The following is a 20415-nucleotide window of genomic DNA, read 5'->3' as shown; positions in this document are numbered from 1 at the left end:
CAGGTTGTGGCTCCCACAATCAGCTCCCCGGTCTGCCAGGAGCAGCTGATCGAGGCAGGCAAGTTGGTGGCCAAGTCAGCGGAAGGCTGCGTGGAGGCCTCCAAGGCAGCCACCAATGATGACCAGCTCCTGAAGCAGGTGGGGGTGGCAGCCACGGCTGTCACCCAGGCCCTAAACGACCTGCTGCAACACATCAAGCAGCACGCCTTGGGCGGGCAGCCCATCGGGCGCTACGACCAGGCCACCGACACCATCCTCAATGTCACCGAGAACATATTCAGCTCTATGGGTGATGCTGGTGAGAGTGGCTGATGACACCTGGGGTGGAGCACGGTGGATGGGAAGGTATCAGTGAGCCCATGGGGCTTGCTAACAGGCCACCTTTCCTTTCTGTCCCAGGGGAAATGGTGCGGCAGGCTCGTATTCTAGCCCAGGCCACCTCTGACCTCGTCAATGCCATCAAAGCCGACGCAGAGGGAGAGACGGACCTGGAGAACTCACGCAAGCTACTGAGCGCAGCCAAGATCCTGGCTGATGCCACTGCCAAGATGGTGGAGGCCGCAAAGGTCAGTGGCGTGGGGGAGAATGGACACTGGCTTTGGCCCCCAGCCCCATCCAACACCATCGGCTCGGTGCTGTGAAGGGGGTGAGCAGACCTTGGGTGGCGGAGCAGTTCCCAGAGCAAGGTCCTGCACAGAGCTGAGGACCTGTGCAATGGAGTGGGGCTCCTCCTGGAGCTGTGGGTGGCAGCAGAGGAGCTGTTAGCTCTTCTGCAGCCGAGCTCTCCCAGAGAGGCTTTGGGCATCTCCCCGGCACCGCAGGCAGCCAGGCTGCCTGGGGCTGCTCCCCACTGTCAGGCCAAAGCACAGCTGCTGCTTCAGGGGGACAAGGGACCCAGTGGTCCCTGCGAGGTGTGATGGGTTTCCTCTTTCTCCAGGGAGCCGCAGCCCACCCAGACAGCGAGGAGCAGCAGCAGCAGCTGCGTGAGGCGGCGGAGGGGCTCCGCATGGCAACCAACGCCGCAGCCCAGAATGCCATCAAGAAGAAGCTTGTGCACAAGCTGGAGGTGAGACGCTGGACCAGGGGGCCGTGGAGAGCAAGCAGGCATGGTCAGCAAGCGAGACCCATGCAGGGAGCTCCTGCATCCCTGCACTTTCCAGAGGGATAAAGTCCTTTTGATGTACAGTGTCCGTCCTGCATCCTGCAGAGACCTCCCCATTGCTCCTTTTCCTTTCCTCGTGCACACTGTGTCACTTTGGGATGCTGGGCGCTGAGGGTGCTGGGGATGCTCTGGTGTCACAGGCAGGGGCAAGGGAGGGGAAGTTCAGGGGGAGCTGTGCCATGGTGTGTGGCGGGGGGGTGCAGGGCAGACTGCTGGTGCTAACCTGTGCCTCCCCCTGCCAGCATGCAGCCAAGCAAGCTGCCGCCTCCGCCACCCAGACCATCGCCGCTGCGCAGCACGCCGCGTCCTCCAACAAGAACCCTGCCGCGCAGCAGCAGCTGGTGCAGAGCTGCAAGGTAAGAGCCCAGGCCTGATCTTGGTGTCTCCTGCACCGCTTCTCCCCATCCCTTCTCCCGTCTGCTGCGCCGGGGTTCCATGCTCGGCGGCAGCAGGCAGGCAGGACCTTGGGGTCCTCACACAGCTCCCCCAGGAGCTGATCTTTTGGTTGCTGGTCCTGGATTAGGCCCATCTCCTCCCAGCCAAGCCTCTCCAGTGACCCTTCTCTCTGGCAGGTGGTGGCAGAGCAGATCCCGATGCTGGTGCAGGGCGTACGAGGAAGCCAGTCCCAGCCGGACAGCCCCAGTGCCCAGCTGGCTCTCATTGCTGCCAGCCAGAACTTCCTGCAGGTACCCACATTGTCTGGAGCCTCCCACTCCAGCTCCGGCCCCATCATTACAGCTTTCGTACTGTGCGTGGCCCTCCTAAGAAACCTACTGCAGGCGGGCAGCAGAGAGGTGCTGCGTGTTTGTCCCCTTCTCATGGCTTTTTCTTTTGGCCTGTCAGCCTGGTGGGAAGATGGTAGCTGCAGCCAAGGCCACCGTCCCCACCATCACGGACCAAGCCTCCGCGATGCAGCTCAGCCAGTGTGCCAAGAACTTAGCTGCGGCTCTGGCCGAGCTCCGCACAGCCGCCCAGAAGGTGAGAGGCTGGGTACCATCCTGCGGCAGGACCCCAGCTGTGCAGAGCCGGTGGGGATGGACCGGTGACAGGTCATGGTCTCTGCTGTGGCAGGGTAGGCTCGATGGTTGACCCACTCACCTTCCGTTCCCCGCCATTGCAGGCTCAGGAGGCATGTGGACCCCTGGAGATAGACTCCGCGCTGGGTCTGGTGCAGAGCCTGGAGAGGGACTTGCAGGAAGCCAAGGCAGCTGCCCGCGATGGCAAGCTGAAGCCTCTGCCGGGAGAGACGGTGAGGGCACAAGGAAGGGGTGATGCGGGGTGGGTGCTGGGGTGGTGGGGGAGTCATGGGGGTGGAGGCTGGCGGTACAGCCCACCAGCATGTCCCTGCTCATCCCTCTGTAGATGGAGAAGTGTGCCCAGGACCTGGGGAACAGCACGAAAGCTGTCAGCTCTGCCATTGCTCACCTCCTGGGAGAAGTGGCCCAGGGCAATGAGAACTACACAGGTACTGGCCTCCACGCTGGGGCTGGGCGAGGGGAGGGAGCCATGCCAGCAGCCACTGACGTCTCCATATCCCCCAGGGATCGCTGCCCGAGAGGTGGCCCAAGCCCTGCGCTCGCTTAGCCAGGCTGCCCGTGGTGTGGCGGCCAGCACTCCCGATCCCCAGGCACAGAGCGCCATGCTGGAGTGCGCCAGCGATGTCATGGATAAAGCCAACAACCTCATCGAGGAGGCGCGGAAAGCAGTGGCCAAGCCCGGTGACCCAGAGAGCCAGCAGCGCCTGGCCCAGGTAGGGGGAGCGGGGACGCCAGTGCCCCCCACCAGCCTGTGGGAAGGGCATGGGGCTGGCCAGGGGGATGGTGACCGCTCTTTGCTTCTCCACAGGTGGCCAAGGCGGTGTCACAGGCCCTGAGCCGCTGTGTCAACTGCCTGCCAGGGCAGCGGGACGTGGATGCTGCCATCCGCATGGTGGGAGAGGCCAGCAAGAGGCTGCTCGCGGATTCGGTGAGCTGAGCAGGGGCGGGAGGGGAAGGGGGAAACCTTGTAGGGATGCAACTTGTCCATCCACACCAGGCTCCTCTGTAGTGTATCCCCAAGCATGTGCCAGATCTTCATCCTCCGTCTCCATCCTAGCTGCCTCTCCTAACCCTTCTCCCTTCCTCCAGTTCCCTCCCAGCACCAAGAGCTTCCAGGAGGCGCAGAGCCAGCTGAACCAGGCAGCCGCGGGGCTCAACCAGTCTGCCAATGAGCTGGTGCAGGCATCCCGTGGCACCCCTCAGGACTTGGCCAAGTCCTCCGGCAAATTTGGACAGGACTTCAATGAGTTCCTGCAGGCAGGAGTGGAGATGGCCAGCCAGTCCCCGGTGAGAGCGAGCACCCATTGGGGGATCCTGGGTATGGTGAGAGGTTTGGGGAGCCTAGGAGGGCGGCTGACCGCAGGCAGGGTGGCTGGGCAGCGGTGGTTGGGTGGCTGTGGCCAACACAGCTGGTGAGATGGGGTCTGGGACTGTGCAGAAGTGCCGCATCAGGGAGAAAGTGGCTTGGGTTAGTTCAGCAAGTGTCGCTGCCGTATCCCTGCTGTTGGCAGGCGAGTTAGCTGAAGGGAGTCGGCTCAGCTTGAAAAACCAGCAGAGAAGACTCGGGGTGGGCGTGGAGTTTGGAAACCTGCGGCAGGTAACTGTACTTGGCTCCTTGCAGAATAAGGAAGACCAGGCACAGGTGGTGTCGAACTTGAAGAGCATCTCCATGTCCTCCAGCAAGCTGCTGCTGGCTGCAAAGGCGCTGTCTGCCGACCCCGCAGCCCCCAACCTCAAGAATCAGCTGGCGGCAGCGGCACGGTAGGAGGACCCGCGCCCTGTGAGCTGCTTTCTGTAGCAGTGGGGCCGGGTGGCAGAGCTGGTGCTGATCCATGGGCCTTTCTTCCGTGTCCCTGGCAGGGCTGTGACAGACAGCATTAACCAGCTGATCACCATGTGCACGCAGCAGGCGCCGGGCCAGAAAGAGTGCGACAATGCCCTGCGGGAGCTGGAGGTGAGAAGCGACATCTTGATGAGGCAGTGGAGGGGCTGAGATGTCTGGGTGCTGAGGTGTGGTGGGGAGGGGGGAGCTGCACCCCACTGCGAGGGGCAGGAGGGAGCAAAGAGGAGGTGCAAGCAGAGGGCTTGGACCCTTCCCTTGGATGTGACACCTGTGTCCCTCCAGACCGTGAAGGAGCTGCTGGAGAACCCCACCCAGACCGTCAACGACATGTCCTACTTCAACTGCCTTGACAGTGTTATGGAGAACTCCAAGGTGAGCCCTGAGCTGGAGGTGGACGTTTGGGGGAGGATAGGGAGGTTTGGGAATGATGTGGGGGAAAAAGGAAAGGTGTTTCCACCCCTGTTGATGAAGCACAGTGAGCTCTGAGCCTGGGAGCATGGAGCAGGAATGGGAGCTTGTCTCTAACAGGTGCATGGTGTGTCCTGCAGGTGCTGGGCGAGTCCATGGCTGGCATCTCCCAGAACGCCAAGAACAGCAAACTGCCCGAGTTTGGTGACTCCATTAGTGCCGCCTCCAAAGCGCTTTGCGGGCTGACGGAGGCAGCTGCCCAGGTGAGAAATGCTCAGTCCCAGCCCCAGCCATTACCCCTGGTGCATAGTTGCCGTACACACCTCTCCCCTGCCCCTCAAAGCCTGGCCCCATGGTATGGTGCTGCCAGCCTCCTCCAGAGCCCACGCCTGCTCTGAGCCTCTCCCCTGCGCATGAGCTCTCACCGCCTCTCTTGTGCTCCCAGGCTGCCTACCTCGTGGGGGTCTCGGACCCCAACAGCCAGGCTGGACAGCAGGGCTTGGTAGACCCCACTCAGTTTGCCAGAGCTAACCAAGCTATCCAGATGGCCTGCCAGAACCTGGTGGACCCTGCCTGCACCCAGTCCCAGGTGAGTATGAGCTGGGGCACCATTACAGGCATTTTCTTGCACAAAAGGCAGTGTGAAGTTATTTCGAAGAGCTGTGTCCCAGGAGTTGGCCAAGATTATGGCTTGTGTCTCATCCAGCCCCATCAGCTGTACCAGGAACCAGCTGGCACCTTTGCTGCAATGGTGACAGTGTCCAGATGGGGGGCTGTATGGGTGTGCAGGACCTTGGCGATCCTGTTTGGATCCCAAGAGGGGTTCTGTCCTCACTGGTGCCCCATGTGGGACTGGCAGGAAGGGAGAGCTGTGGGGATGGGGAGTCATGATGGATCCTGCCTCACTGTGCTCTTCCCCACAGGTGCTGTCAGCAGCCACCATTGTGGCAAAGCACACCTCAGCCCTGTGCAACACGTGCCGCCTGGCGTCCTCCCGCACTGCCAACCCTGTGGCCAAGCGCCAGTTTGTCCAGTCAGCCAAGGAGGTGGCCAACAGCACAGCCAACCTGGTGAAGACCATCAAGGTGCGGTCTCCCTGCCGGGGCTCTGTGGTGGGATGGGATTTGGGGCATGGTGGGGGTCAGATAACTGCTCTGGTCTCTCCACACCAGGCCCTGGATGGCGAGTTCAACGAGGAGAACCGAGAGCGGTGCCGTGCCGCCACTGCCCCTCTCATAGAGGCTGTGGATAACCTGACTGCCTTCGCCTCCAACCCGGAGTTTGCTACCGTTCCTGCGCAGATCAGCCCAGAGGTGGGACGCTGCAGGGGCAGGGAGGCTGTGGCCTGGCTGTGATGGGGGCTGCCAAAGGGTGAGGAGGAGCTGTGCCTCCTCCTGAACTTGGGATGTAGCCCCAGTGTGGGGCTGGTGCCTTGGGAGGGTGTGATGGGAAGGTGGTGGCAAGCCCTGGGCTTCGAGGGCCTGCTCCAAGGTGAGGGTCATGGGAGGGGGGTAACTTCCCAGGCGCAGTCTGTCACATGCATCACCACCAATCCGTCGCCTCCTCACACAGGGGCGCAGAGCCATGGAGCCTATCGTCACTTCGGCCAAGACCATGCTGGAGAGCTCTGCTGGCCTCATCCAGACTGCCCGCTCTCTGGCCGTCAACCCCAAGGACCCGCCGCAGTGGTCAGTGCTGGCCGGCCACTCTCGCACTGTCTCGGACTCCATTAAGAAGTTGATCACCAACATGAGGTGAGGCGAGTCCTGCCTGCTCGGCCATGGCCCCGTTCCTGCTGGCAGGTACCCTTGTTCTGAGCGAGCATCCCTGGGGATGCTTTGACTCATCTTCTCGGCCACTGCTGGCAAGGGGAGGCAAGGGATGGGAGAAAAGATGTTGTCCCCATTGTCCTGTGCAGGAGCTGTTCCTCGAGCCCTGGCATGGGTTGATGGGAACCCATGCCAGTGTGCGGGGACTTTATGACCCTGGGTTGCCCCAAAGCCTGAGATATGAGTCCTGTCCCTTACCATCACCAGCTGAAGTGTGGGGGTGAAGGGATGGTGGAGCACCTGCCAGCACTGGGCTGATCCATCTTGTCACACAGGGACAAAGCTCCAGGACAGCGGGAATGTGATGAGGCCATCGAAGTCCTGAACAGATGCATGCGGGAGGTGGACCAGGCCTCCCTTGCTGCCATCAGCCAACAGCTGGCCCCCCGAGAAGATATCTCCCAGGAGGTGGGTTGGGGACGCGCTGCTGCAAGCTGAACGAGGGTGGCGTCCTTCCCCCTGTCTCCCAGCAACTCGTGGTCACCCCAGCCCTGCTGCAGCCTCACACAACACCCTCTCTTTGCAACAGGCTTTGCACAACCAGATGATCACGGCTGTCCAGGAGATCAGCAACCTGATTGAGCCCGTGGCCAGCGCGGCACGGGCTGAGGCCTCGCAGCTGGGGCACAAGGTAATGTGGGGATGGGGAGCTGCTGCTGAGGTGTTCAGTGAATGTGGAGGACTCACGGCAGAAGGAGAGGTGCGAGACAGCCAGGGCTGGAAGCTGCTGGTGCTGATGATGCTCTTCCCTAGGTGTCCCAGATGGCTCAGTACTTTGAGCCGCTCATTATGGCGGCTATTGGTGCTGCCTCCAAAACGCCGAACCACCAGCAGCAGATGAATCTCCTGGACCAGACCAAAACGCTGGCCGAGTCCGCCCTGCAGATGCTGTACACAGCTAAGGAGGCTGGTGGAAACCCCAAGGTGAGCAGGAGGGCCATGTGTCCGTGGTGTGCTCCCCTTCACGTGTGGGTGCCGTGTGGTGCATGCGGGGTAATTGTGCAGCATCCCTGTCAGGATGTCTGCCTTACCACAGTCTTTCCTGTCCTTGCAGCAAGCTGCCCACACCCAGGAGGCTCTGGAGGAGGCCGTGCAGATGATGAAGGAAGCGGTGGAGGACCTGACCACCACCCTTAACGAAGCAGCCAGTGCTGCAGGTGTTGTGGGGGGCATGGTGGACTCCATCACCCAGGCTATCAACCAGGTGAGTGGAGCGTGGAGTGCACCAGGCCAGGGCTGGGGATGAGGGAGAGGAAAACTCGGAGTCAAACCCTACAAGGTCTCTGGGCTGGGGCTGGAGTCAGGGTCTCCGTATGGTCTCTTGCAGCTGGACGAGGGGCCAATGGGTGAGCCAGAGGGGACCTTTGTGGACTACCAGACCACGATGGTGAAGACAGCCAAGGCCATCGCAGTGACTGTACAGGAGATGGTGGGTGCAAGCAAGCCTGTCACCGCAGAAAGCGCCGCCTGCCACCCAAGTGGGCCGACCGCCCTCCTTGTTTGCCCATCCCAGCGTAGGGCCCCTCCAACCTCCTGCTCTTCTTCCATCGGCAGGTCACCAAATCTACCACCAACCCAGACGAACTGGGCATACTGGCCAACCAACTCACCAACGACTACGGGCAGCTGGCGCAAGAGGCCAAGCCGGCTGCGCTCACCGCTGAGAACGAGGAGGTGCGAGCGTGGCAGGGAGCGCTGGAGTGTGCTGCGGGGCAGAGCAGGGTCTGCTGGAGTGTGAGAGCAGAGGACAGGGGTGCTCAAACCTCCCATTGGAGCTGGAGGCAGGCAGCATTCACACCTGCCCTGCAACACAGTGTGGAAACATGGAGCAAAGCCATGTTTCCTTTTTCCCGCTGCTGAGTGGATGGATTGGGAGAGAGGAGCTGGGTGTGGGTGGCTGGTGTTTCCCGGTGGGTATCATGGATGCGGGGCTTAGTTCTCTGCTGGCTCTCTCACACGTGTGTTCCTCTCCAGATCGGCTCCCACATCAAGCGCCGGGTGCAGGAGCTGGGTCATGGCTGCGCCGCCCTGGTCACCAAGGCTGGAGCCCTGCAGTGCAGCCCCAGTGATGCCTACACCAAGAAGGAGCTGATAGAGAGTGCGCGCAAGGTTTCTGAGAAGGTAAGCGGTCCAGAGAGAAGGGTGATGGCATGGCAAGATGGGAGGGATGCTGGATTGAGCCATATGCCCTTGAGCCACCACGCCAGGTTCTCCCCTGGTCCTGTTGGTCTCTCAGCCATGCTCGCCTCGCCCAGCTGACAGGGTGGAGGATGGATCCCCCTCTCCAGGCGCTATAACAGCAGCTGGTGCTGTGATGAGTGAGTGTGATGCCCAGGTGCTGCCTGATGATGTGCCGATGATGGCCTGCCGGGGGACAGGGATCCACACACTGGCGGCAGCCCAGGGCTTTCCAGATCAGCTCTTGTGGTGGTGGGCGTAGTGTTTGCTGCGTCTTCAGCCAAGCCTGCAGTTCATGCTCGGTGACCAATCTCCCCTTCATCTTTCTCTGGTGTGGTGGAAAGCGTCCTGTCCATCAGTCAATCTAAAGAACATGCTTCTGAATTAACAGATGAAAACATGGCTAAAAAACTCTAGTCGATAAGGTGGCAATAGAGCAGCAAGACTTGTAAGCAGAACACTTGTTCATAGTGCCTGGCACATTCCTGCACTGCGGGTCCTTCCGCTCCATCATTGCTTTCCCTCAGGAAACTTGTTCTCCTATGAGTGCTTGCCCAAGTACAGAAATTGAGTTTAGCAGCTAAAGAAGGAATGAGCTGCGATGTTCTGATGCCCGTCACGTAAACGTTATTAATTTGGAAACTAGCAGAGTCAGATATCTCCTGGACCCCCAAATACAGTAGGTACAGGGACAAGATAAATAAATTGAAGCTAAGAAGGGGTGTCCAGACCATGTGATTCCGAATTCCCCTCCTTGATGTGAAGCAGCTCCATGCTGAGAGGTGTCAGAGGATGCGTGTGGTGGGAGCTGCCTGAACTTGCTGTGCTCCTCGGTCACCCTCCTCCTACCCCGCAGGTGTCTCACGTGCTGGCAGCCCTGCAGGCCGGGAACCGCGGGACACAAGCCTGCATCACAGCAGCCAGCGCCGTCTCTGGCATCATTGCGGACCTCGACACCACCATCATGTTTGCCACGGCAGGAACGCTCAACCGGGAGAACTCGGAGACCTTCGCTGACCACAGGTATCAGGGCACCTCATCCAGCCTCTGCTTAGCCAGAGATGTGGGGGATCAGGCTGTGTCCCTTGGTCTCCCATCCTTCTGAGGTGTGGACCAGCCCCAAGGAGAGCTGCAAGTTCAGGTCACACCAGTTCTGTTTCCCCTTCAAGTTTATACATACAAAAGGCAGGGTCCACAGTCTCTCTACATCCCAATGACCGTGTGTGCGTGTAGAGGGTTACATCGTACCTGACTCCCTTCTTCTCCCCAGGGAGGGCATCTTGAAGACAGCCAAGGCACTGGTGGAGGACACCAAGGTCCTGGTTCAGAATGCCACGGCCAGCCAGGAGAAGCTAGCCCAGGCTGCCCAGTCCTCTGTGTCCACCATCACCCGCCTGGCGGAGGTGGTGAAGCTGGGTGCTGCCAGCCTGGGATCTGAAGACCCAGAGACTCAGGTAGGATGGGCTGTGTAGGGTGAACAGGAGCGGTTCATAGCTTGCTTGAAGGGGTTGAAGGTTACAGGTGTCGTGTGGTGCTCTGGGCTGGATCCTGCATGTTGTGGAGAAGGGTGGGTGGGCTGTGGCTGGTGCTGGCTGGGTTTTTGCTGGGCTGGATGCCCTGGGTGCCCAGATTTCTCCCAGCCTGAGTGTGATGGTAGCCAAGCCATTGCCCTGGTCTTGCTCTCCCCAGGTGGTCCTGATCAATGCTGTGAAGGATGTGGCCAAGGCACTCGGAGACCTGATCGGTGCCACCAAGGCAGCCGCCGGCAAAGCTGGGGATGACCCTGCTGTCTACCAGCTGAAGAACTCTGCCAAGGTCTGACTGGGTGTGATGGGAAGGAGGGAATGGGGCAGGGGAGGCTGGAGAAAGAGCATGGGGGGCTTCTCTGCCTCTCTGGGAGCAGGAGGACAACTGGTGGGCAATCAGAGCAAGAGGAGAGGAAAGGGCACGTAAAAGGTGGGGCACAGCATGCAGAAGAGGCATTGGTGGGAGAACGAGATGGGGTGGTGTGAGTGAAGTATGGGAATGAGACCATTTTGGACCAAACCATGAGGGAGGGACAAGTGCTGGCAGCAGCGCAGAGCTTGCGTGGGGCTTCACCTGTCTCTGTTCCCTTCCACAGGTGATGGTGACAAATGTCACTTCCTTGCTGAAGACAGTGAAGGCCGTTGAGGACGAGGCCACGAAGGGGACACGGGCACTGGAGGCCACGATAGAACACATACGCCAAGAGCTGGCGGTGAGTACAGCTGCACTGCTGCAACTGCCATCCCTCCCAGTGGCTGCCCCACACCTCACCGCCACCTCTCGCCTCACAGGTCTTCTCCTCCCCGGTGCCTCCTGCCAAGGTCTCCACCCCGGAGGACTTCATCCGTATGACGAAAGGCATCACGATGGCCACAGCCAAAGCGGTGGCCGCTGGCAACTCGTGTCGGCAGGAGGACGTCATCGCCACGGCCAACCTGAGCCGCCGTGCCATCGCGGATATGCTGCGCGCCTGCAAGGTGGGGCAGGCAGGGGATGTGGGTCTAGCACGGGTTTGTGGGTGCCGGTGGGGATGGTGCTGGATGTGAATTGGGGCTTCCCTGTCTCCCTGGTTTCAGGAAGCCGCCTACCACCCAGAGGTGAGCGGGGACGTGCGTCAGCGGGCACTGCGCTTTGGCAAGGAGTGTGCCGATGGCTACCTGGAGCTGCTGGAGCATGTGCTGGTGGTGAGTGTCCCCGCCGCGGTTCCCGGGGTGGGCAGAGGCTGCCCATGGATGCCAGGGTGCTCCCCAATTCCCCAAGGTCCTGTGGGCTCTACACCTCCCACTGAGGTCTTTGCACGGCCCCCTTCACTGCCGGTGCTGGCACAGCGTGTGGCTGAGCCCCTGCCGTGGAAGCAGATGTCAGAGAGATGAACAGGCTCTGAAGAAAGGTATTTGGCTAACAACAGGCAGAGATTAACTGGCTCTAAACAGATGGAGGCTGGAAATTCAACAACATGGGGGCAAAGTCCTGAAGCAGCTTGCAGTAAAAGTGGTGGGAGTAAGAGACTTCAGGCAGTGTGAAAACTGAGCTTGTTAAGCGCGCAGCAGAGTGGGAGACAGGCAGTGCCCATGGCAGCAGAGGTGATAACTGCGAGCGCCAGCTGCACCCTTCTGATCCAGTCTTCCTTCTGGTTGAGTCCTCCTGAGGACTTCAGCTGGCCACTTCAATTGGCTATCCTACAAGAAGAGTGTAGTTTTACAAGAAGCAAATTAGTAGAGCAGTAGAGAGGATACAGTGAGGTCCTTCCAGCGGTTTGCATTGTCGGTGGGATGGCAAAGATGGAGTCAAGGGCACTGGAGAGGTGCGCAGAACCCAGCCAGCGGAGCTGCGGGAGCCCTTGAACTGGAGTTAGTACAAAGACTGAGGGCGAGTCAGCTCTGTGGAGCTCGGACTGCGGTTTCCTGCAGGGAGAAGCCCCTTTGGGCAGAGGGTAACCAGCGCTGGAAGCACACAGAGGGAGTGGGCAGGACTTGATGGCCAGAAATTGAAGCTGGGTGGGGGGGAAGTCAAAGGGTGGTTTTATCCAAAGGTGGTAACCGCTGGGGTATGGTTCCAAGGGAAGCAGTGAGTTCTCCGTCCTCTGCACCTAGATCAAATGTCTGGAAGATGCTTTAGCCACACATAAGTCATGGCAGCCAAGGCTGAGGAGAAATTCTCTGGCTGACCTGTTGTTAGCAGATGATTGGGCTAATGACTTAGTGTGGCAGTGCCGGTGTTGTCCCAAAGAGGGGTCGTTTACCCAGTGTGCAGTTGCCAGTATACACACAGGGTGGAGGTTTTACCTTTTTATTTCATTTCTGCAGAGTTGGGTGCTACGTGGTAACGCACAAAGCTAGCACAGAGGCCTAAAAACTCTTACGAATATTTATACGGTCCAAAACGCCGAAATGCACACTCTTAATTAGAAATATTGGTTAGTACCTTAACAATTTCTATCGGTTAGTACCGTCTCTCGCTTTCATTTAAAGGTGCAAGGTCCTTTAACTGATGTGCCCATGCTCCAGCACCATGGGGGTGTAGTCCAATTCAGTCTCCAGTTGAGTTTGTGGTTTCGATCTCCCACTGCCACTTTTACCCTTCCTCCAGTTACTGCAAATTTTTGTTGACTTTATGCCTTATCCAACAGCTTGCTGGTTTTGGTGCCTCCTGTGGTGGGATGTTCCTTATTATCAGCCTTCTTCAAGGGTGTATTCATTAGTAAGACATTTATTGTTTATACCAAGTGTCTGGTCTCGCAGGGCCTTGTGACCTTTTTTACAGCATTCTTACTTTCTTACTTACTTTACAGCATTCGACGTTCTTACTTAATGACAGATTCTACCTTCTAAAATATGTTTTACCTTTTTAAAAGTACATTCTGCCTTCTTAAAGTACATCACCAGAGGTCAGCCTACGTGCAGGAGCGTGCTATTCCACTGTATTTTGGGTGTAACCATCCAGCTGCAGTGCCATGTCTCTTCAGTATCATACCTTGGTTCATCTCTTGAAATGTTCACTGGAGGTGCACCTTAGCAAGCTCATAGCCTCCAGGGTGCCTTCAGCTCCAGGGAGAGACCATTTAGCAGTTTCAAACACATTGTCAGAGCAGATAGCAGACTCAATAATGTGGCATTTAGTCTGGATGCGCTTAGGAGGTCAAACCAGCCATCGCTGTGTGCCGTGAGCTGGGGGGTCCGAGCCACGTGCAGCTCTGATGACTTTGCTGGGATGGCCCCGCACAAGCCCAGGATAAAGCCATGAGCGCCCCACACACACACACGCACACACAGCCTCTGCAGGAGTCTGGTCTGCGAAGGCAGGAACAACGCACATGGGTCACGTCTATCGGAGGGCAGCAGGAAGGAGGTAGGGGAATGGGAGGGGAGATGGCGGATGCGGTGCTGCCTCACTCCCCAGCGGCAGCAGGTCCATTGCTGTATGTTGGGTCCCCACGGGAAGCAGTGCCTTGCACGGAGCGTGAACAAGCGTGTTCAGGGTTTGAGAAAGAGGGTTATTTGGGATGGAAGACGTGGCTGCCGGCAGAGGAGTGGGAAAGCCTGCATATTTCACTGGGGAGGGGAAGGAATTTGAACCTCCACAGGCACTTGGGGTTTGGTAACGGTAGGACTCTCCCTCCAAAAGCAGCGAGATCTGGTGGCTGAAAACTGCAGTGAAGCCATTTGGGGTGGGGAGAAATAAGGTGTAAAGCGGGGGCGAGGAGGCAAGCGGCTCCGTGGCTGCTCTGGGTGTAGGTGTCTCCTCTGGCCATGGGAGCCTCATCCAGGAGCCCCAGCTGAAGTATGAGCTAACGATGGCGGCACGGCTCCCCACCCGGGACCTCTGATCCTTCGTTCCCACCTCTCCTCTTGGCTGCCCTTCACCCCTCACCGGAGAGCACCCACGTCCTCCTGCCCCACCCCGTGCCCCCCAGCACCCACGTGTTCTGGCCCGGGCGTTCACTGCTTTCTTCTCTCTCTTCTCCCTCCCCTCTCTGTCAGCCGGTGAGTAAGGTGACGTTGGGGTGCCTGCTGGTGTCTAACCTCAGCATGAGCCTTGCTCACGGCGTGTCTGTGTGCCCAGCCCGGTGCTGGGGTGGCACTTGCGTGTGTCCGCAGAGACCCCCGGGGTCCGTGTGTGTGTGTGTGTGTGCGTGTACTCACACCCGCTCTAGCTGACGGGCAGCTCTGCCGCCTGTGTGGTGCAGGTCAGGCCAGCGGTGAGCTCTGCTTGTGCGTACGGCCCCTGTGTGTGCGCACACGTGTGTGCTGTGGTGTGTGCATGTGTCCTCCCCCACCCCAGTGAAGGACCCTCATGGCTCTGCCTGACACCTTCTCCCAGCAGCGCCAGCTCTCCTGGGCTGGGACCTGGCTCCAGGGTTCGCGCCCTTTGCCCAGCTTGCGTTTGCAGACAAGTCTCCAAAACAGGGGACAGCAAGAGGGAAATGCTTCTGGAGCTCGAAATGCTTTGTAGCGGGGCAAGACATCCTGGAGGGGGTAGCTGCTGAGTGCAGGAAGGCTTGCGCTGAGGGTCTTGTGTCTGCAAGATGCCCCAGAAGCTGTGGATGCAGAAGGGCTAATAAGGGGAAGCTCATCCCATCCTCGAGCAAGAGGAGACCAGCCAGGGTCACTTGAGAAAGCACCACAGGCAACACCTGATGTGTACCCATGTGGGGGGGGAGCTGGGGGATCTCACCTTCCTTCCCTGGGGAGCGCACCCTGAACAGACCTATGAGGTCCCCCTTTCCTAGGTGCTTACATCTGCTCCTTTCCCACAGATCTTGCAGAAGCCGACTCACGAGCTGAAGCAGCAGCTGGCAGGCTACTCCAAGCGCGTGGCCAGCTCTGTCACCGAGCTCATCCAGGCAGCCGAGGCCATGAAAGGTAAGGAAAGGTCCTGCTCTACGGGGCAGGACCAAGGGCTGGGATTAGGGTGGAAGGGCTTAGCAGCTGATGGGGGAGGTAGGGTGAGGCAGAAATGAGGCCGCACGCAAGGTTTAACCTGGCTCGCTTCCTGGTTTTTCTAGGGACGGAGTGGGTTGACCCAGAAGACCCCACTGTCATCGCTGAGAACGAGCTGCTGGGGGCAGCAGCTGCCATTGAGGCTGCAGCCAAGAAGCTGGAGCAGCTGAAACCGAGAGCCAAACCCAAGGTAGGTGGTGCTGAGCCTTGGCTGACCCCTGTGGTCAGCTTGGGGTGGGCTGGGGCTCTCCTGCCTGTGCTTCAGCCAGGTCTGAAGCCCCATCTGACAGCCGGTCCCTCTTACTGCACTCCCACATCCCCAGCTGGACCTTCCTTGGGCAGCCCACGCCCTCCTGCACCTCACAGCCCTTAATCCAGCTTTATATGTGCCCCCCCACACCCTCCAGCCCCCTGTGGCCATCATCCTGCTCTGCTCCATCTGTCCCAGCACCCCTGCCTGGGACTCACACCCTGCTCTTGCCCACAGCAAGCAGACGAGAGCCTGAACTTCGAGGAGCAGATCCTGGAAGCTGCCAAATCCATTGCTGCAGCCACAAGTGCCCTGGTGAAGGCAGCCTCAGCGGCCCAGCGAGAATTAGTGGCCCAAGGAAAGGTAAGTCTGCAAGAGGGGAAGAAATAAGAACACGTAGGGCTGTGGTGGGTTCTCCCTTCTCCTGGGTCTGCTTGGACCCCTCATGCCCCATGGCAAGGGGTGCCTGGGGTGGTGAGCCTCACCCCTCCTCTTCTTCCTCACAGGTGGGCGCCATCCCCGCCAACGCAGTGGATGATGGACAATGGTCCCAGGGACTCATTTCAGCCGTGAGTATCAAGGTCATGCTCAGGGGATGGGGGGAGGGATCCCTCCTATTTGCTCCTGCTGCAAAGAGGAGGATGCTCTGCCCGTGCACTTCTCCTCAGTGGAAGAAGCAGCCATGCTTCTTGCTCCCTCTCCCACCAGCTGACACATGGCGTGGAAGCTGGTTGTCACCATCCCATGCCCCACAACCTCCTTGGGGGATTGGTCGGGGGGGCTCCCATACCCCCACTGACAGCCTCTCTCTCTGCAGGCGCGCATGGTGGCTGCTGCCACCAACAACCTGTGCGAAGCCGCCAACGCAGCGGTGCAGGGCCATGCCAGCGAAGAGAAGCTCATCTCGTCTGCCAAGCAGGTGGCTGCCTCCACGGCGCAGCTCCTGGTGGCCTGCAAGGTGAAGGCTGACCACGATTCGGAGGCCATGAAGCGGCTCCAGGTGAGTCCCAGGATGCCCCTGCAGCCCCAGATGTCTCCTCCCAGCTGCTGGAGGTGTGGGTGGAAGTGGGGTGGGGGCTCATGGGTGCTCCCCAGGTCTCAAGCTCCCTGCCTGCGTGCCTTCAGCAGGGAGCTCATTGGAACACAGGCTCCACGTCACTTGGACTTCACTGCTAATTGCATGCCACGCGTGTGAGTGATGCTGGGCTGCGGAGCCCAGCGGTGTTCAGGGATGATGAACTGGCACAGGAATGCCTGAAATGCGTTTGCTGCATCACTGGCATTCGAAACGTTAATGTTTGGGGGACACGTTAGGTACCACCCTTAATCCTCAGAGGCCATGGCACACAAGAGGTTAATGTCCATGCATTGTGGGGGTTAACATGGGGTCCCAGCACCGGTCCCTCGGGGAGGGTCAGCAGGACTGCCCCCCAGTCACTGCCCCACGGCTCAGACAGGAGCCAGAGCCCGGCTGGGAGCAGCAGCGCCTGAAATGGTCATGAGCGGGTGGCAAGGCAGCGAGCCATGTAAAGGAATCCCTGCCTGCAGCTCCCAGCGTGCCTGGCTGCCTGTCCTGCCTGCCAGCCTGGATGTGGGCAGGGGTTCTTTGACACCCCCCCAAGCAGCACTCGTATGCAGGGGCTGTGACTTAACGCTGCCGTTCCCCCCTTTCCTGCTGCAGGCCGCTGGCAATGCGGTAAAGAGAGCGTCGGACAATCTGGTGAAGGCAGCGCAGAAGGCAGCTGCCTTCCAGGACCATGACGAAACGGTGGTGGTGAAGGAGAAGATGGTCGGGGGAATTGCACAGGTGAGGAGCAGGGTTGCTCTGGTGGGGCAGGGGAGGCTCTGGCTGCCTGTGTGTCTCTCAGGAGCCGGTCCCACCACCCACCAGTACAGGGCATGTCTTGAGAGAGCCTCACAAAAGCCCCATCCCACCCAGTGCCAATTAAACACTGTGGCTACACCCTCTTCCTGCCATATGTATAGCACTGGGCATAGCCAGTGATGGTGCACGCTCCCCGGAGCGTGATGCCCTGGCTTCTCCTTGGTACTACGCAACACCATCCCTGCGTCCGTGACACGTGTGAAGGGCAGAGCATCAAGTAATGGGGGAGAGCTGCCCAGTATGAGGTGACACACGTCCCAGCGCTGCCTCCTGACCACGGGCTCGCAGCTGAGACCCTCTACAGGACGCGTGGGGCTGAGCCCCAGGAGCTGTGCTACCCCCTGTTAACTCTGGAGGACTGTGGTCCCACTGCAGGGACAGCACAGAGCCCTCATGCCCATGGCCACACCAACCCAGGGAGGCTGTGGCTGTGGTGGGGGGAAGCAGCAGCCAGAGAGCATCCCTCTTGGAGGCAGCCGTGACCCTAGGGCTCTCTCCCGGCAGATCATCGCCGCCCAGGAGGAGATGCTACGCAAGGAGCGGGAGCTGGAGGAGGCGCGGAAGAAGCTGGCCATGATCCGGCAGCAGCAGTACAAGTTCCTGCCCTCGGAGCTGCGGGACGAGGAGCAGAACTGAGCCCCGCGCCCTCCCGCCGCTCACCGCACAGACTGCCGCCTGCCCGCCCGCTCCTATTTAAGATGATCCGCCTCAAGCGAAGGGCTGCCTGGGCTAGACCAGAGCTCTGCCCGCACCCAGAGCGACGGGACTAACCCAGCTGCTGCTCCATGCCGGTGCCGCACCAGCAACTCCGCTTTGCCGCCCAGCCCACCTTCCCACACGCACCCAGGGCACAGCCAGAGCGTCCGGAGGGACCCGGCTGGGCTGGCAGCCGGGGCTGCACCGGCTTAGGGCTCACCCGCCAGCCCCAGGGTGCGGGGCTGGAGAGCTCTCAACTATAAGGGGATATTTCTGTGTGCCTTTGTCCTTCTCACTCGTGCTCCTTTCTTCTCTCTCCTCTGCACGGGCTTGCCCTCTGCTGTGCAGTCAGGTACAGGGAGTAGCATGGTCCCTCGCTGACCTCTCTCACAGAGCCGCCTTTCACCTCCAATGCCTTATTGCTGGCTGAATCGTCCTCCTCCTCCTCCTCCTCCTCCTCCTCCTCCTCCTCCTCCTCCTCCTCCTCCTCCTCCTCCACAGCTTCTCTGGGAGGCACTGAGCCCCGCCCCCCCCCCCCCCCCCATGAGCATCTTCTTCAGCCTGGGCCCCTCTGGGGAGCAGCAGGGCTGGAAGCCACAGTGCCTCTGCTCAGCATGGGGGGGTGCGCGATGGGTTCACCGCCCGAGCTGCTCTTTGCCTTCCCGCGGGGATGCCCTCTGCCCATGGCCCCAGCCAGCTCTGCCCTCCTCCTCCTTCCCAAGTGCCTGCATCGTTTTCCAAGATCTGCAGTATTTTTGTAACTTTTCCATTTCTCTAATATCGAGCCTGCAGCTTTTGAAGTTCATTTATTACCCCCTCCCCTCCCAGCTCATGCCCCAGCTCACTAACACCCAGCTCTTGCCGGGGTCCCGCAGCCCAGCATTCCACCCCTCCTCGGCTCTGGGACCCCCATTCCCTCCCCCTTTGCACTTGCTGAGGCTTCTTTCACTATTTTGATACTTTAAGCATCCCATATTAAACATTGAAGGAAACCAGCTCCCCCTGAAGCTCCAGGGTGGGGTGGGGGATGCCGATGTCTGCTTGGAAAGATGCATTCATCAATAAAATCTGGTTTTCCTGCTTTCTTGATGCCTGGGTATCAACGGGACCCCTGCCCCGGGAGGGAGGGGTGGTGGGCAGGGGGGCCACTGGTGCTTGCCCTCCCAGCAGAGGCCGGGGGGAAGTGCAGCACGGCTGCTTATACAGCATGGAAAATATTTGAGGCACGTCCAGCCCCAGGCACTCAGCAGGCCAGACCCCCGCTGCCAGCCATGTGCCGGCCCTCACAGGTGCTGCTGGGGGCCACTGCTGCGGGAGGGGACCGGGGGGCGGATTTTGTTGCTGGGGGATTTGGGCTTTGGAGTGGGAGGGGGATGTGGAGGGGCAGCTGGGCTCCTGGCCCCATTCCTACTGCCAGCCAAAAATATCTCTGGTTAGGGTGCTATGGGGGTGCAGGTGAAGGGACCCTCCAGGTCACTGGTGGCCCACCGGTGGGGAAGCGGCAGCCCTTGGCGTGCTGTGGGTCTGGGAATGTGGCCGGAGCCCTCCCGGCTGCTGGTGCTGAGCTCACCCCCCAAAATAGCCCCCCGGGGCCGACCTGCGCAGGCAGCAGCTGCCCCAAGCGTGTCCCCACCTGTTCCCACCCTGTCACTCAGCAGGGGTTCAGGGGGACCGAGCGGCAGCGGGACGGGTGGGGATGCTACGGGGTGGAGCGGGGACGCGGGGTGAGCTGGCACGTGTCCCCTGCTTCCAGGACCCGTCCCCAGCAGCGTGAGCTACAAGCATCACGAGCGGCGAGGGCAGCATCCCACAGCATCCTGGCAGTGACCCCCTGTCCCCTTGTGGGCACATCCCAGGGGGTGCAGAGGGGCTGTCCCCCCTGGGACCTTCGCCCCTGGACGGGCTCCAGGGTGGATTTGTGGCTCTCGCAGGCATCCCAGTCCTCCCAGCTGTCCCCTGACAATCTGCGCTGGCCTGACCCAGCACCAGGCTCTCACCCAGGTACCAGCCGGACACAAGGTCCCTCTGAGCAGCCAGCAAGGACAGTGAGTGGGCACAGTGTGGCAGCGGCCCTGGCTTCATCCTGGCACCCTATGGCCAAGGGAGCTCCAGCACCCCCGGCACAGGGCTGCAAGAACATCCACTGCCGTGTCCTCAGGCTGGGGACCAGGCAAGTGGTGGTGGCACGGACATCAGGGGAGGGACATGGGGTGCAGTTGGCCCCAGTCTTCTAAGTCTTGCCTGCTGGAGAGAGGGATTATTTTGGCAGGCAGGTTTGGGGGAGGACATGTAGGGACTTGGAGCTGGGACCAAGGATGTCCAAGCTTGGAGAGGGACAGTGCCTCTGCAGGGACCCAAATGGGGTTAAGTTGGAAGTGGGCAGGGAAGCTGCAGCCCAAATCCTCAGGGAGACCAGGGACTGGGGGAGAGACTGTGGTGTGGGTTGCACCCAGGGGTTTGCGTTTAGACAGCGGGACAAGCCTTTCCCCAGGAAGGCAGTCAGATCCTGGAAGGTGGCACAGAAGGGGGTCCCCATCCTTGGAGACTCAGCCGGGGGTGGGACTGGACATGGGGCAGCAGTGGGAGGGATGTGCACCCACACCACTCTGCACCCCCTGGTCCTAGGGGGCACCCCAGAGGATGGCCTCGAGGGCAAACTC

General features: G+C 60.1%; 1 protein-coding gene across 2 annotated transcripts in view; it reads left to right on the top strand.

Moving 5' to 3' along the window:
- TLN1 (talin 1) overlaps positions 1-18839 on the top strand; it is a 35451-nt gene extending 16612 nt beyond the window's left edge. For both annotated transcript variants that reach the window (XM_063319482.1, XM_063319481.1), the window contains 39 exons: positions 4-298; positions 400-566; positions 938-1066; positions 1405-1518; positions 1735-1848; positions 2006-2140; positions 2283-2411; positions 2525-2627; positions 2704-2912; positions 3008-3127; positions 3289-3486; positions 3821-3960; positions 4060-4153; positions 4325-4414; positions 4591-4713; positions 4896-5039; positions 5374-5535; positions 5623-5763; positions 6023-6204; positions 6555-6687; positions 6809-6910; positions 7033-7203; positions 7334-7483; positions 7607-7708; positions 7834-7953; positions 8254-8400; positions 9314-9480; positions 9728-9911; positions 10147-10272; positions 10580-10696; positions 10776-10961; positions 11061-11168; positions 14741-14846; positions 14990-15114; positions 15412-15537; positions 15681-15743; positions 15992-16174; positions 16856-16981; positions 17564-18839. In XM_063319482.1, coding sequence (XP_063175552.1) covers positions 4-298; positions 400-566; positions 938-1066; positions 1405-1518; positions 1735-1848; positions 2006-2140; positions 2283-2411; positions 2525-2627; positions 2704-2912; positions 3008-3127; positions 3289-3486; positions 3821-3960; positions 4060-4153; positions 4325-4414; positions 4591-4713; positions 4896-5039; positions 5374-5535; positions 5623-5763; positions 6023-6204; positions 6555-6687; positions 6809-6910; positions 7033-7203; positions 7334-7483; positions 7607-7708; positions 7834-7953; positions 8254-8400; positions 9314-9480; positions 9728-9911; positions 10147-10272; positions 10580-10696; positions 10776-10961; positions 11061-11168; positions 14741-14846; positions 14990-15114; positions 15412-15537; positions 15681-15743; positions 15992-16174; positions 16856-16981; positions 17564-17695 — 5463 coding nt within the window. In that variant the 3' untranslated portion in view covers positions 17696-18839. The remainder of the gene's footprint in view (positions 1-3; positions 299-399; positions 567-937; positions 1067-1404; positions 1519-1734; positions 1849-2005; positions 2141-2282; positions 2412-2524; positions 2628-2703; positions 2913-3007; positions 3128-3288; positions 3487-3820; positions 3961-4059; positions 4154-4324; positions 4415-4590; positions 4714-4895; positions 5040-5373; positions 5536-5622; positions 5764-6022; positions 6205-6554; positions 6688-6808; positions 6911-7032; positions 7204-7333; positions 7484-7606; positions 7709-7833; positions 7954-8253; positions 8401-9313; positions 9481-9727; positions 9912-10146; positions 10273-10579; positions 10697-10775; positions 10962-11060; positions 11169-14740; positions 14847-14989; positions 15115-15411; positions 15538-15680; positions 15744-15991; positions 16175-16855; positions 16982-17563) is intronic.
- The last annotated feature ends 1576 nt before the right edge of the window (positions 18840-20415 follow it).

The sequence above is a fragment of the Chroicocephalus ridibundus genome, chromosome Z (genome assembly GCF_963924245.1).
Source record: "Chroicocephalus ridibundus chromosome Z, bChrRid1.1, whole genome shotgun sequence".
NCBI lineage: Eukaryota > Metazoa > Chordata > Aves > Charadriiformes > Laridae > Chroicocephalus > Chroicocephalus ridibundus.
This window is presented reverse-complemented; position numbering and strand designations above follow the sequence as displayed.